The sequence below is a fragment of the Sordaria macrospora genome, chromosome 1, assembly GCF_033870435.1.
Source record: "Sordaria macrospora chromosome 1, complete sequence".
NCBI classification, from domain to species: Eukaryota; Fungi; Ascomycota; class Sordariomycetes; order Sordariales; family Sordariaceae; genus Sordaria; species Sordaria macrospora.
Window position 1 is genome coordinate 2,796,361 of NC_089371.1, and position 12,371 is coordinate 2,808,731.

The 12,371-nt window shown below is 51.8% G+C and overlaps 3 protein-coding genes across 3 annotated transcripts; 2 read left to right on the top strand and 1 right to left on the bottom strand.

The window, feature by feature from the left end:
• Nucleotides 1-2,678: 2,678 nt before the first annotated feature.
• SMAC4_13047 (uncharacterized protein) lies at nt 2,679-4,718 on the top strand (the record flags this gene model as incomplete). Its single annotated transcript, XM_066091229.1, has 1 exon — nt 2,679-4,718. The coding sequence occupies one exon, from the start codon at nt 2,679-2,681 to the stop codon at nt 4,716-4,718; it is 2,040 nt and encodes a 679-aa protein (XP_065945585.1).
• A 152-nt stretch (nt 4,719-4,870) lies between these two features.
• SMAC4_09790 (uncharacterized protein) lies at nt 4,871-6,397 on the top strand (the record flags this gene model as incomplete). The annotated part of the gene is made up of 2 exons (XM_066091009.1): nt 4,871-5,468; nt 5,862-6,397. 2 exons carry the CDS (start codon nt 4,871-4,873, stop codon nt 6,395-6,397), a joined length of 1,134 nt encoding a protein of 377 aa, XP_065945586.1.
• Nucleotides 6,398-10,550: 4,153 nt separating this feature from the next.
• SMAC4_13048 (uncharacterized protein) lies at nt 10,551-11,865 on the bottom strand. The gene has a single exon (XM_066091230.1). It carries the CDS (start codon nt 11,796-11,798, stop codon nt 10,665-10,667), a length of 1,134 nt encoding a protein of 377 aa, XP_065945587.1. The 5' UTR covers nt 11,799-11,865; the 3' UTR covers nt 10,551-10,664.
• Between the last annotated feature and the right edge of the window lie 506 nt (nt 11,866-12,371).

A 12,371-nucleotide genomic window follows, 5' to 3' on the forward strand; every position in this document is an offset into this window, starting at 1 on the left:
AAGGACGCCATCTGGGCAGTCTGGCCGGTGCGCACGCACAGGCCAATGTTGCCTGCCGCGAGAGTGGAGCACTCGCTTGGCAAGATTGCCAGGCATTTCAGCCACGGGCACTAGCCATATGATAGGCAAGTTGAATTGAACGTGTTTTATTTAGAGTGTGACGAACGGCAGTCTGATCTGCCTAAATGAGATAGCTGAAGGTAGTAACTATCAGAGTCGTTCGGTGAAGCCAAAGGGTTCACAACAAGTATGCTCGTAATACTGGTCTCGGTTGTTGTTGTTGTTGTTATTTTTAACGTCTACTTCCGCCTCCCGTAGGGCATGAGACGTGCCGCACCGGTGAGTCTAGCATACAAAATTAAGAGCAGTGCCCTAATTGTCCACCAAAACCATTAATCCGAGGGCAAACCGAGGCCTATTGCCAGTATAAATCATGTGTTGCCCATAGCGTAAACAATACTGGTCTCGGTGATAATGGTCTATTGACTACTGTCGAACTATCTGACAATCTGAGTTCTCCCGTAGTCCCTTTATACCTGCTCGCCCTCTGCGAGATATCTGTCTCCAGATGCTCTTGTCGAGCCCCATAGGTCTGTCTAATGCGCGCCTGCTCACTGGTGATGCTTCGCTCACTTGCTCACTTGCTCACTTCGTGAGTACCTGCTCACCCCGTGAGCGTCTGCTCGCCGTGAGCACTTCGTTCACCGTGAGCGTTCTGCATGCGTTCTCTGGTCCGTCCTGGCTTGGTGTGTGACACGGCCTGGCACGGCCTAACCCGTTTAGGCCGGTTGTGTTACCAAAGCCATGGTTGGTCCGTGTATCCTCATAAGTTCGTAACATACTGGTCTCGGTGATAATGGTCTATTGACTACTGTCGAACTATCTGACAATCTGAGTTCTCCAGTCGTCCCTTTATACCTCCTCGCCCTCTGCGAGATGTCTATTTCCTGATGCTCTTCTGAGCCCATAAGTCTATCTGATGGTGGTGGCTCACTGATGGTGTTGGCTCACCTTGTGGCCCTGGCTCAAGGTGTGAGCCCTCATGGGGTGTGAGCCCTTTTGGTTCTGCGCCCTACTGGCTCCTATGGTTGCACCGTTCTACGGCTGTTGTATCTCAGTGGCTTGGTTGGCCTGTGTAACTCGCTTAAGTTCGTAACACTAGAGAGTGTCCTTTTCTCCCCTTCTCTCTTCGTAGAATCTTATCAATTCTTTTAGCCAGCATCTGTGTCAACTATGCTGTATCCCTTACACACAGTAGCATCTCTATACTGGTGCTGATACGGGTAACCTGAGTTGCTCTGCAAATACAATGTGTGGTATTTAAAAGCGTTGTCAAAGATGATGCCGAAGGGAGAATCGAGAGCCGAAGGCTCGCCCACAGAGCGAGCTTCTCATGCAACCTCTCATCTCATCAGTGATCCACTAGTGGATCCTAGGCGACCGCCTTCGTACATGTGACCATGTGGGTGGCTCAGTCACATGGCTGGGCACCTCATGGGTCTATGTAATCTATATACATATAATACACATGTCCGGTATCAGGTGTTATTATTATAAGCTAGTTAGAGCATTATAGCAAACAAATATAAAGATCCAATAAATATTAGGAATTTTTGTATACGAATTTTTTTTTTTATAGTATAGTATAGCCTACTAGCTACTAAATACAAGACTCTCAGCTGGCCCGCTATCAAAATTTATAGCTAATAATGATTTTAATAGAGATATTTAATACTCTTAATAGGGATATTAATAGTTGTTATAATTCTTAATTAGCCGTTATAAATGTGACGGCGCTGGCAGTCAGCGACACACATGTGGGTCCCGCTGTTGCTGGTGCGACCAAGGGATTTATTTGGGTTTGAACGCTTGTATCTAATTCTCTTCCTTTTTTCTTCTCCCCATCTGAAAGCTTCTGTCATAGATGGAATCTTAGCTTTGCCTTCGACTTGTTACGATCCAATCGTTGAGCCTCATGTAAGCTAGATAGATTGACCAATCAGATAGGACCCGGGGTCCCGAGTCTACGGGACCACGGGACGGACCCGATGTCCCGGTGTGACAAGGGCAGTATTCTGGGCTTGGAACAGTAGTTCAATTCAGCTGATAAACTACTTTGGTCTCGAAGGCCTTGTTGGTCCTTTCAACCTCTAGAGGAAGGTTGGGCTTTAAGGCCTTCTTATGCCAAAGGGAAACGGTACCTATCTAGTATGTACGGGTCCTTGTCACCTAAGGCTCCAAGGCATCTAGCAATCTGCATACATGTAGGTCTTTCTCGTATGACACCAGGAGTGTGGTGTATGCCCGTTTAACAGTGTGGCATATGCTCGTTTGACAGTGTGGCATATGCTCGTTTGACAGCCGGGCTTTCGGGACCACGGGACGGGGTTGAAGACCAGTATATAAGAAGGCCTCCCGGCCTTCGTTATACCTGGCTCTTCAGCAAGCAATAGCTATCACAACCTACCAGTACCTTTTGGCTACTACTCCGTTACTCTATTGTTCTATACCAGCGATAATACTCCTGTGCTTGTAACGGTTCGTCACACGACTCCTCCACACTGTGCCCTTGCATTATTTCAGATCAATCCAACAACCACCTGGGAAGGTTAAATCCCACCCGAAACCAGAAAGATCTGTCGCAAGAACTCAAGGCATCGAGTATCTACGACAACGCGATGGCACCCCGCCTGACACGCAACAGCGCCGGTAGCCGAGAGGGCACCGAGCAGACCGAGAACCACGACAATCGTCACGAGGAAGCTTCTGACGACGATCAAGACGAGATCTTCTTCGATAAAGAGGGCGGAGATGGCGACGGAAAAGGAGGCTCTGGCTCTCCCGATCCCGACCCTGAGCAAGAGGAGGATACGGCGGAGAAGCCGAAGCCCAGGAAGAAGGTCGCCATCAACGACAAGAAGCCTGTCGATAAGCGCAAGCCCATCGATCCCGTCATCAAGGAGAACGCGCGCGCCGCAGTCCGTTTCAACGAAGATCGCTACAATGCCCTTTGTCTGGATGAGGAACGTTCCCGCGGCAAGTCCACTCTCCTTCGCAAGAAGTCTCTGTACCACATGCATCACCAGCTCAAATCCCCCGACGAGGCGTTGGCCGATGCTATAGCCAAGAACACTAACGATGAAGACCCAGAGTTGTCCTTCGAACTGTTCACAGAGTACATCACCCAGATCGTGGAGGACCCAAAGACCTTCGACGTCCGCTTGGCCCGGAAGGATCTTACCCTCGATTTAAAGCAAAAGATGGAAGAATTCGCGGAATTCTTCATTCGCAACTCTGTTCCCTGCGTCCCCTTCCAGTCTCTTTTACCCTCATCGAATATCCCCGTCTCCGACTATCTGAACGAAGAGAAATTTACCGAGTTATGCAACAGAGACCCCCAGGCCATGTTCCAGGAGTTCAAGTTGCTGTCAATTATGAGCATGGCTCGCGCCGAGCAGGTATCTGAATTGCACCGTCTCGTCTCCTTCCTCAACAATAAGCTGAAAACCGTTCACGATTGGGTCCCTGCTCTGGCCGACGGATGCGACCGGGAGAAGCCCGGCCCCGACACCGACCCCGCGATGGTCCAACAGCTGAAGGACTCTCTTGTCGAGAAGGACGATATTATTGAGGGCCTGAAAGATCTCATTGCTGACCTGATCATCGGAAAAGGGGTGACTAGGAACGAGAATAAGAGAAATGCCAAGGAAACGGTGCTCCCCAGCGTTGAGCGGGACGCTAGCGAGGCTCCCCTTCGGTCCTCTACCCGTTTCTCGACCCTGCCCCCCTACGTTAGCCCTAATGATAAAGAACGCTCTAGCAGCTCCCGCCGCAGCACCAAGCAAGCCGATCCTCCAAAGTATCACAACCAGGACAAGGAAGACGACGTCCCTTTCGAGGCCTGGTACGACCTGATCCAGGACAAGCTGGAGATCAATGCTGATCACTACCCCTCCGACCGCGACAAGTTTCTGTACGTCAAGAGTCGTCTGGGAGGCTACGCCTACCGCGACTTGATGCCCTACCTACGCGAAACCCATCCGGACCAAATTGAGACTTACTCCGGTCTGATGACCCATTTGTGGCGTCAATACCACGACCCCAACCAGGAGGAGAACGCTCTCCAGAACTTCACGAAGCTAAAGATGAAGGATACCGACAACTTTGACTTCTTCAAGAACAAGTTTGTTCGGATGGCTGGCGAGTGCCAACGTCCCAAGACCGAGTGGAAGCGGGAGCTGTTTCAACGCCTCCCCGCTGAGTACAAGAAACAAATGGGCGCAAAGCACCGTGACTCATCCATCTCCTTTGAGTCGTACTGCATGGATTGCTCCGGTTTTGGACAAGTGTTGAAGACCATCGCTGACGAGAACAAAGCTGCTTCCAAGTCAGGCAAGAATCACAACTCCGGTGGAGGCAACAGGGGATCGGGGTCTGGTTCTGGATCCGCTCCTAAGCATGCTGGTGGAGGTGGAGGCGCCGCTCGTCAAATCAGCGACCGTCACGAAGAGACTACCCGACTGTTCAACGAGGGAAGATGCTTCCTTTGCAAAGAAAGAGGTCATACCAAGCGTGATTGTCCCGAGAAGGAACGGTTCGACCGAGAACGTCGCGACCGTGTTGCCGCCATTGTTGACCGTCACCTAGCCCACGACAACAGACAGGAGGCTCCAGCCGCCCCCGCAGCCGCTTCAGCCACCAACGAACTGGGAAACTGATTACCCTGGGTGAACTAGACTCCTTCCCAGGGGAGGTGTCGGTTGCAGAACAACAGAAAAAGGATAGAAAGAAACACGGAGAAGGATTCACTTTGATACCCTTTCTGGGAGGAGAACCCTTACTCATTCAATGTGCCTTAGTCAATAATGGAATGTCTTTATCCACCTCTGATGCCTTAATCGACACAGGAGCAAACGGTAATTTATTCATCAGTACCACCTTTGCCGAGAAACTGAAAAGACGACTGCTGGTGGAATCCACGAGCGACTTCCCAGCTCGTGGAATCAGCGAATACCAAGGAAAAACGAATCAAAGCATCAAAGAGGTCATTAGAGCCGCTTTGGAGATTCAGAACCGTACTACGCTACCTGATTACTTCATTGTGGTCAATATGGCGCACGACATCATCATTGGCCGGAAATGGCTCGACCTTCACGATATTTGGGTAGATTGCGCGAACCGCCGTCTACTTTTTCCTTCAGAATGGAAACCGGACCCCGACTGGCTGAGACACCTCGAGGTCCAAGAATCCTCGACCACCGTCAACCCTGCTCACCAGAAAGATGTGGAACACCGTGACTCGTTGATGGCTCGAGAAGATAAACGGCGAGCGGGTGGCAGAAACAGCGGCCGCACGGCGCTACGTCTCACAAGCGGCTGCACCTCTACAGATCCTATCCCAGCGGACCAACCCTTTCCGAACCACCGCAAGAAAGAAGCCGACCTTGAAGCCTGCGACCAATATCGCCGTGAGGCTCGATAATACCAGAAAGAAATCGAGAAACGGATTCTGGAGCTTGAGGCCGCGTCCGACTCTAAACCCCGGACGGTTCCCATCACTCCAGCGGATCTCCAGTACACCCAAGATGAGGACACCGGAGAGCTGGGCTATGCCCGACCGCGTTATCTTCTCCAGAACCCCACCGCGATTCTCAAGAAGACTGATCCTTTGAGCAAAATGGAACGGAACTTGGCTAACCTCACCCACCTTATGGTGTTGTCTCCAGAACCCAAGCCGCGTCCCCGCTACCGAGAACAGTCCGCTGATGGCAAATGGGGGTCAGATACCCAAGGTACCTACCAGTTAAAGCGGAACTGTACGGGATGGTACAAGTATCGCCCTACTCAGATGTGTGTGCTAGACGGCGACCTCTTCATGCGTTCCGTCAGGAAGGAGAACCGGACGACCTACTCGACGAGTATCTTCGAAATCGACCGATTTATCCAACAGAAACGAGTCATCGACGACCCTGCTTGGGAACCGCTTCCCCGTGACGAAAAAGAGCTCCGCGAAGAAGCTCTCCGGACGGTTCCGCCCGAATACCACGACGAAATCGAAGTCTTCAGCAAATACGACTCCAACAGGCTACCTGAGCATCGACCTTGCGACCACAAGATCGAGCTCGAAGAAGGCCATCGACCCGAAGAACTCGGCTACAGCCCCCTATACAAGATGTCCCTGGACGAGCTGGAGGCGGTTCGCAAGTACATTCTGGAAAACCTCTCAAAGGGCTTCATCGAAGCAAGCTCGTCCCCGTGGGCAGCGGGTGAGGAACATGTTGAGTGGTTGGGACCAGGGAAGACCACCAACGGAACCGCGGTCAAAGGCTTTTTTTGTTGTTGTTGTTGTTGTTGTTGTTGTTGTTGTTGTTGTTGTTGTTGTTGTTGTTATTTTTAACGTCTACTTCCGCCTCCCGTAGGGCATGAGACGTGCCGCACCGGTGAGTCTAGCATACAAAATTTAGAGCAGTGCCCTAATTGTCCACCAAAACCATTAATCCGAGGGCAAACCGAGGCCTACTGCCAATGTAAATCATGTGTTGCCCATAGCGTAAACGCGGCCCAACACTTATAATCGAATCGCCCAGTGGGCGAGCCGCCAGTATATGACGGAACCTGTAGCACAAAGAAAAAGATAAAAGAAATGACAAAATCACTCCTCTCCACTCTCACTCCCGCTCTCCTCCTCCCGCAAGGCCTCCTCCCGTCTCCTTGCACGGTGAACCAGCCTGTCCAAGTCCACCGTAACCCTCTCAATATCGTGGCCATGGTCAACCTCCACCCCTCTACTCCGTAAAAACCCCGTAAGGTTGTCAGCGGCGCCACCGCCGTCAGTGTGCTGTTGCCAGAGTGTCTGGCGCCATGCCTTTCTCGTGCAAGTCCACGAAAAGAAGTGCGAGGTCTGGATCCTAGCGATGAAGCGCTGCCAGTAAACTCCAATAGCAAGGGAGAGATTCTCCCGCGTAGCCGCTTCGCCCGTGACCGGGGAAACTGCATACGCCTTTCTGCAGAAGAAGGGATGGAAGGGATTCTTCCAGCTTCCACAGAAGCATGTCAGCAGGGCGTCCTCGTGCTCGAAGCGCTCGTGGTAGTCCTTGAAATCCCCATGGCCAGACCTGGCCGCGAGGAGGTGGTGTAAAGAGCGTCTGTCCAGCTCTTTTAGTTCGTCGTTAGGCTGGATAGAGACCCCCAACCGGTAGTCTGCATAAGACTCTGGCTTGTTCGCGGCCCACCATGCCTTGAAATCCGTATGCGCCTCCCTCTTAGCAAGCCGCCTTGAGTGCGCAAGGGTTGCCAAGCCTTCATTGGCTACCTCTCCTCCTTCGGCGCCCGCCTTAGCGAGCTCGTCAGCAACGCGGTCAAAGGCGAGACCCAAGGCATAGGACCGACCGCGCTCCTTCTCGTAGCCGCGAAAGTAGTCTCGGCGGACCCCGGAGGCGGCGCCGTCGGTGCCCAGAAGGACGTGGAAGTCGCCGCATCTGCCGTTCTTGAGCTCCTCCCTTGTGACGCCCTCGGGATGGAGGTGAATCAAGTGGCGCAGTTCGTCATCCTGACATCTCTTGAGGAACCTGCCCTCTGTTACGATCCAATCATGGAGACTAGACTAGCCGACCAATCAGATCGGACCCGAAGGGAGGACCCGAAGCCCCGGGTCCAGTATATCGGGTCCATGAAGACCGGTATAAAAGAAGGCCTTCCCCGGCCTCTTGTTACCGGTTCTTCAGCAAGCAATAGCTATCACAATCTACCAGTACCTTTTGGCTACTACACTGTTACTCTATTGTTCTATCCCAGCGATAATACTCCTGTGCTTGTAACGGTTCGTCACATCAAGCCTTTCCATCCAGGCTGGGGTTCCCGACCTTCTTATGCCAAAGCCTTCTTTCCTTCTGCTGGCCTGATCTGGGTCATGAGGCCATAAGGCATCTATCTAGCGGTGTGCACCGCTGTGCTTACATATGATCCTTCCCGAGTATCTTCCTCCAATATCCTTCCTTCCTATGACGCCGGCGTCGTCACGAGTACCGCCCTATCGCCGCCGGAGTGCCTTGGTTGGTTAGGGATCGTTCTTGTGACAGCAGGGTTTCCTTTCTGGCCTGGCTAGCACAGCCCGATATGAGGGGCAGTGCAGCCGGCGTACGTATTGTTGGCTGGAATACGCCAGGGATTATTGAGGGGATTCGGGTAGGTTGTGCTATCGGTCGAATAGACTCTCCGACCGAGTTGGCCTGGTTGCCTGAAGCATTTTGAAGGGTTCGAGAGGCTCAGCCGTGCGGCTCTGCGAGCCTCGTGCTGCTGGGTTAGGGTCGAGGTCGAATGTCCGTGTGACAGAGGTAGTCAATGAAGGCTTGGCTACCCTTGCGCACCCAAGGCGGCTTGCTAAGAGGGAGGCGCGTACGGATTTCAAGGCGTGGTGGGCCGCGAACAAGCCAGAGTCTTATGCAGACTACCCGCTGGGGGTCTCCCTCAAGCCTAACGACGAACTAAAAGAGTTGGACAGAAGGTCTTTACACACACCTCCTCGCGGCCAGGTCTGGCCACGGTGATTTCAAGAACTATCATGAAAGGTTCGAGCAAGAGGACGCGCTGCTGACATGCTATTGTGGCAGCTGGAAGACCCCCTTTCACCCCTTCCACTGTAGGAAGGCATATGTGATTTCCCCAGTCACAGGCGAAGCAGCTACGCGGGAGAATCTCTCCCTTGCTATTGGGATTTACTGGCAGCGCTTCATCGCTAGGATCCAGACCTTGCACTTCTTTTCATGGACTTGCACGAGAAAGGCATGGCGCCAGTCACTCTGGCAACAGCACATTGACAACGGGGGCATCGCTGACAACCTTACGGGGTTTTTACGGAGTGAAGGGGTGGAGGTTGGCCACGGCCACGACATCGAGAGGATTACGGTGGACTTGGACAGGCTAGTTCACCGTGCAAGGAGACGGGAGGAGGCTTTGCAGGAGGAGGAGAGTGAGAGCGTGAGCGGAGAGGAGTGATTTTGCCCTTTCTTATTTCTTTTCCTTTGTTCTACAGGTCCCGCCATATACTGGCGGCTCGCTCACTGGGCGATTCGATTGGAGGTGTTGGGCCGCATTTACGATACGGACAACACATGATTTACACTGGCAATAGGCCTCGGGTTGCCCTCGGATTAATGGTTTTGGTGGTCAATTTTTGTACGCTAGATTCACCGATATTGCACGTCTCATGCCCTACGGGAGGCGGAAGTAGATGTAAAAAATAACAAACAAACAAACAAACGCGACAAGGCTCGATACGTACTTCAAGGACGTACCAATTCTCTTTGGCATAAGAAGGCCTTGAAGTCTAACCCTCTCTTGGAGGTTGAGAAGATCATCAAGGCCTTCGAGACCAAAGCAGATCAGCTGAATTGAACTCTTTGTTCCAAGCCCAGAATACTACCCTTGTCACATGGCCACACGTAGATAAGGACCAACAGAAGGAAGGGTCACGTGGAATAAGACAATCTAAGTTCCTCAGTCGTCCCTTTATACCTCCTCGCCCTCTGCGAGATATCTGGCTCCGGTGGTTCACGAAGTCGTGAACCCCCTTTAGGGTGTTGACTCGACTCGTGAGCCTGTGCCTGCCGCTTCCCCTGTCATGATTACACGACCCAGCCCTTCGGTGGCTTGGTTGGCCCGTGTCCGTCGCCTATCAGTTCGTAACAGTGTTGGATTTGGCGTTTGATTGATTCAATTTCGCTCTTAAGCACCTCCATTTTGAAACGGCTGGAATCAAGAACGGAAGAAAGGACGATGGTTGTATGTAGTGGGAAGATGGGGAGATTGTGTTGATGTGAAGAGAGTGAAGCAAAGAATTCAACGACAAGGCTTGACAAACTTGCAAATGTCGCTCCTACCTTCTACAACTAGAATAACAACCAAACCACTCTTTTCATCGCATTTCTTCCCCCACAACAATAATCTCTAGAGCTTGCTGATGATCTCATAATAAGCTGCTATGATAGGCTTGTAGAGTTGGTCTGGCTCTCCTGCAGGGGCTCCAATGTTTACACTTGCATCTTTGCCGTAAGGAAAAAGAAATTTCCTGATCCTCATACAAAAGCGGTTTCAAAACTTTTAAGCTTCTCTGGAAACTCCTCCAGCACCATTCTAAAAGTAACGGACATGTCGCCTTCCTTATTCATAGCAATCTGACTGAAACTTCCGGTCTCCCATCATTGAAAAATGCTCTCCTGAGGCGCCTTCTTGTTGCACGCCGCCCTCATCATCGCCTGCACCATGTCCTTGAACAGCTCCGTCTTGACCTCTGCTACCAACTCCCGTCTCAGTTCGGCCATCAGTTCCTCCTTGATCTCCCGCCGCATCTCCTCCATCAAGTCGTCCCGCATGTCGGCCCACAACTGCGACTGCTGCTCCTCCGTCTTCTCCATCGCAAGCTCCCGCGCCTCGCCAAACAATTTGTCTTCCAATTCCCATCACACATCATCCATGTCCTGGTCGATTTTACCCTCCACATGACCGATGATGTGCTCCGCTTCCTCCGTATCATATCAACAAGGAGTGTGATTGCATGCCGGTCATGCCCTTTGCTCCGGAGCACCTTCTCGGTTCTTTCTGACAGCAAGGTCTAGGTCAAAATTAACCACCCGTTCTATCGCCTTTCTCCCTATCTGTTGTAATCTCTATAGCTCGCTGATGGTCTCATCATAAGCTGCTATGATAGGTCTGTAGAGCTGCTCTGGATCTCCTTCGGGGGTTCCGATAATGATTCCTTTTTCGTGATAAGGAAAAAGAATATCCCTAATCTTCCAACAAAGCGGTTCCAAAACTTTGAGCTTCTCTGGAAACTCCTCCAGAATCCTTCTAAAAGTACCGGACATGTCGCCTTCCTTCGCTCTAGCAATCTGACTGAAACTTCCGATCTCCCATTGCTGAAAAACGCTCTCCTGAGGCGCCTTCTTGTTGCCGGAAAATCCGTTATGCCATGACTGGCGCCCACACATCCAAAGAAGGACATAGAAAAACGATTCGAGGTCATGACGATATGTGTGGTTGATGTTGCGCAATACTTCAATCGCCATGAACTGGATCGTGCCAGTTATTTGTCGCGCTCCGCTTGGGCCGCTATTTTGTGCTTTAGCCATGTCAAGGTCGATCAGCATGCCCTTGAAGCCATCTGCTGTTTCAGGGTCCGTGATGATGATGTTGTTTGGAGAGATATCGCGGTGGAGAATATTGCCAGCGACGAAGAGAGATTGGTGCGCCTTGATCGCATCTCGCATCGATTCTAGCAGTTGCTTGATATCGGTAAACTCGCTGATGACGCGACCGGCAGGTGAGATGACGAGGCAGGAATAGATCCGATCTTCCCACAGGTCCTCGCTAGGCGTAGATAGGGTCGGCTTGGTCTTGCTTGTCGACGACGACGGCTGGATGCTCAGCTTTCGATTTAGCTTCTGGCTATCGGATCGCTGCCTCTTATTGGATCTGGATACGGTGTCGGTGGCGCTAGATGACGACTTGCGCTTATTGCCCGATATACTAGTGCTTGTTGAAGCCAATGAAGGGTCGTCCGCCCCGTTCTGAAACCGGTGAGCCGTTGGGAACTTCAGTTTCTTCCGTATTTCTGCAATGGTAGCGATTCGATGATGCGCTACTATTCCAGCTACCCCTTTAACACCCTTTTCCTTTGCTTGCGTTAGGTGGTCTACCTCCGCCGTCCGTTTACCCGATGCCCAAGCGAATTTGACAACGCTGTTGTCTTCGGTCGTATAGCAGGTAGTGCCGCGACTTACGATGGCTTTCTGCCTATACATCGCCCTATCCAACCTGATCCTCGTTGCTTGACCACCTGTGTCGTTTAGCGTAATATAGCGTTTTTTTTTTCCTCCCTCGATAACTCGCTCAATGAAGGTATCCAGGCCCATCGCCTTAGCATCCATCGTAGCATAGCCGACAAGAGCGCGCGCAAACATGTCCGTGTTTTGGTGAATATTGAAGAACCCGGAACTATACGCCCCAGCCCGATCGAAAATCCAGAGCTCCATCTCGGAGGCGCAGAGAAGGAAGGCGTGGACGAATCGACGGGTCGGCTGGTCGGCGAATACCTTGCGCACGTAGCGGGAGAGTTGCAGGAAATCCGTCTTAAACCTGCGGTCACTGTGTGACTTCTTTTGCTCCCCAACAACCAGAATGTTTTTGTATTCATAAAGGGTACCCGCTTCTGTAGTTGACGCTTGGAAGAATATATCCATCTGGTCTTTCCCTTCTTTAAACTGGTGGGCAGATGCGGTGGTATGGAGCTTGTTCGGTGCCCCGGCTAGGAAGCGCTCTTCCAGGGAGCAAAGCCATTCCCAGACCGGCTTTTCATCAAGAGTGGCCGGGAAGCC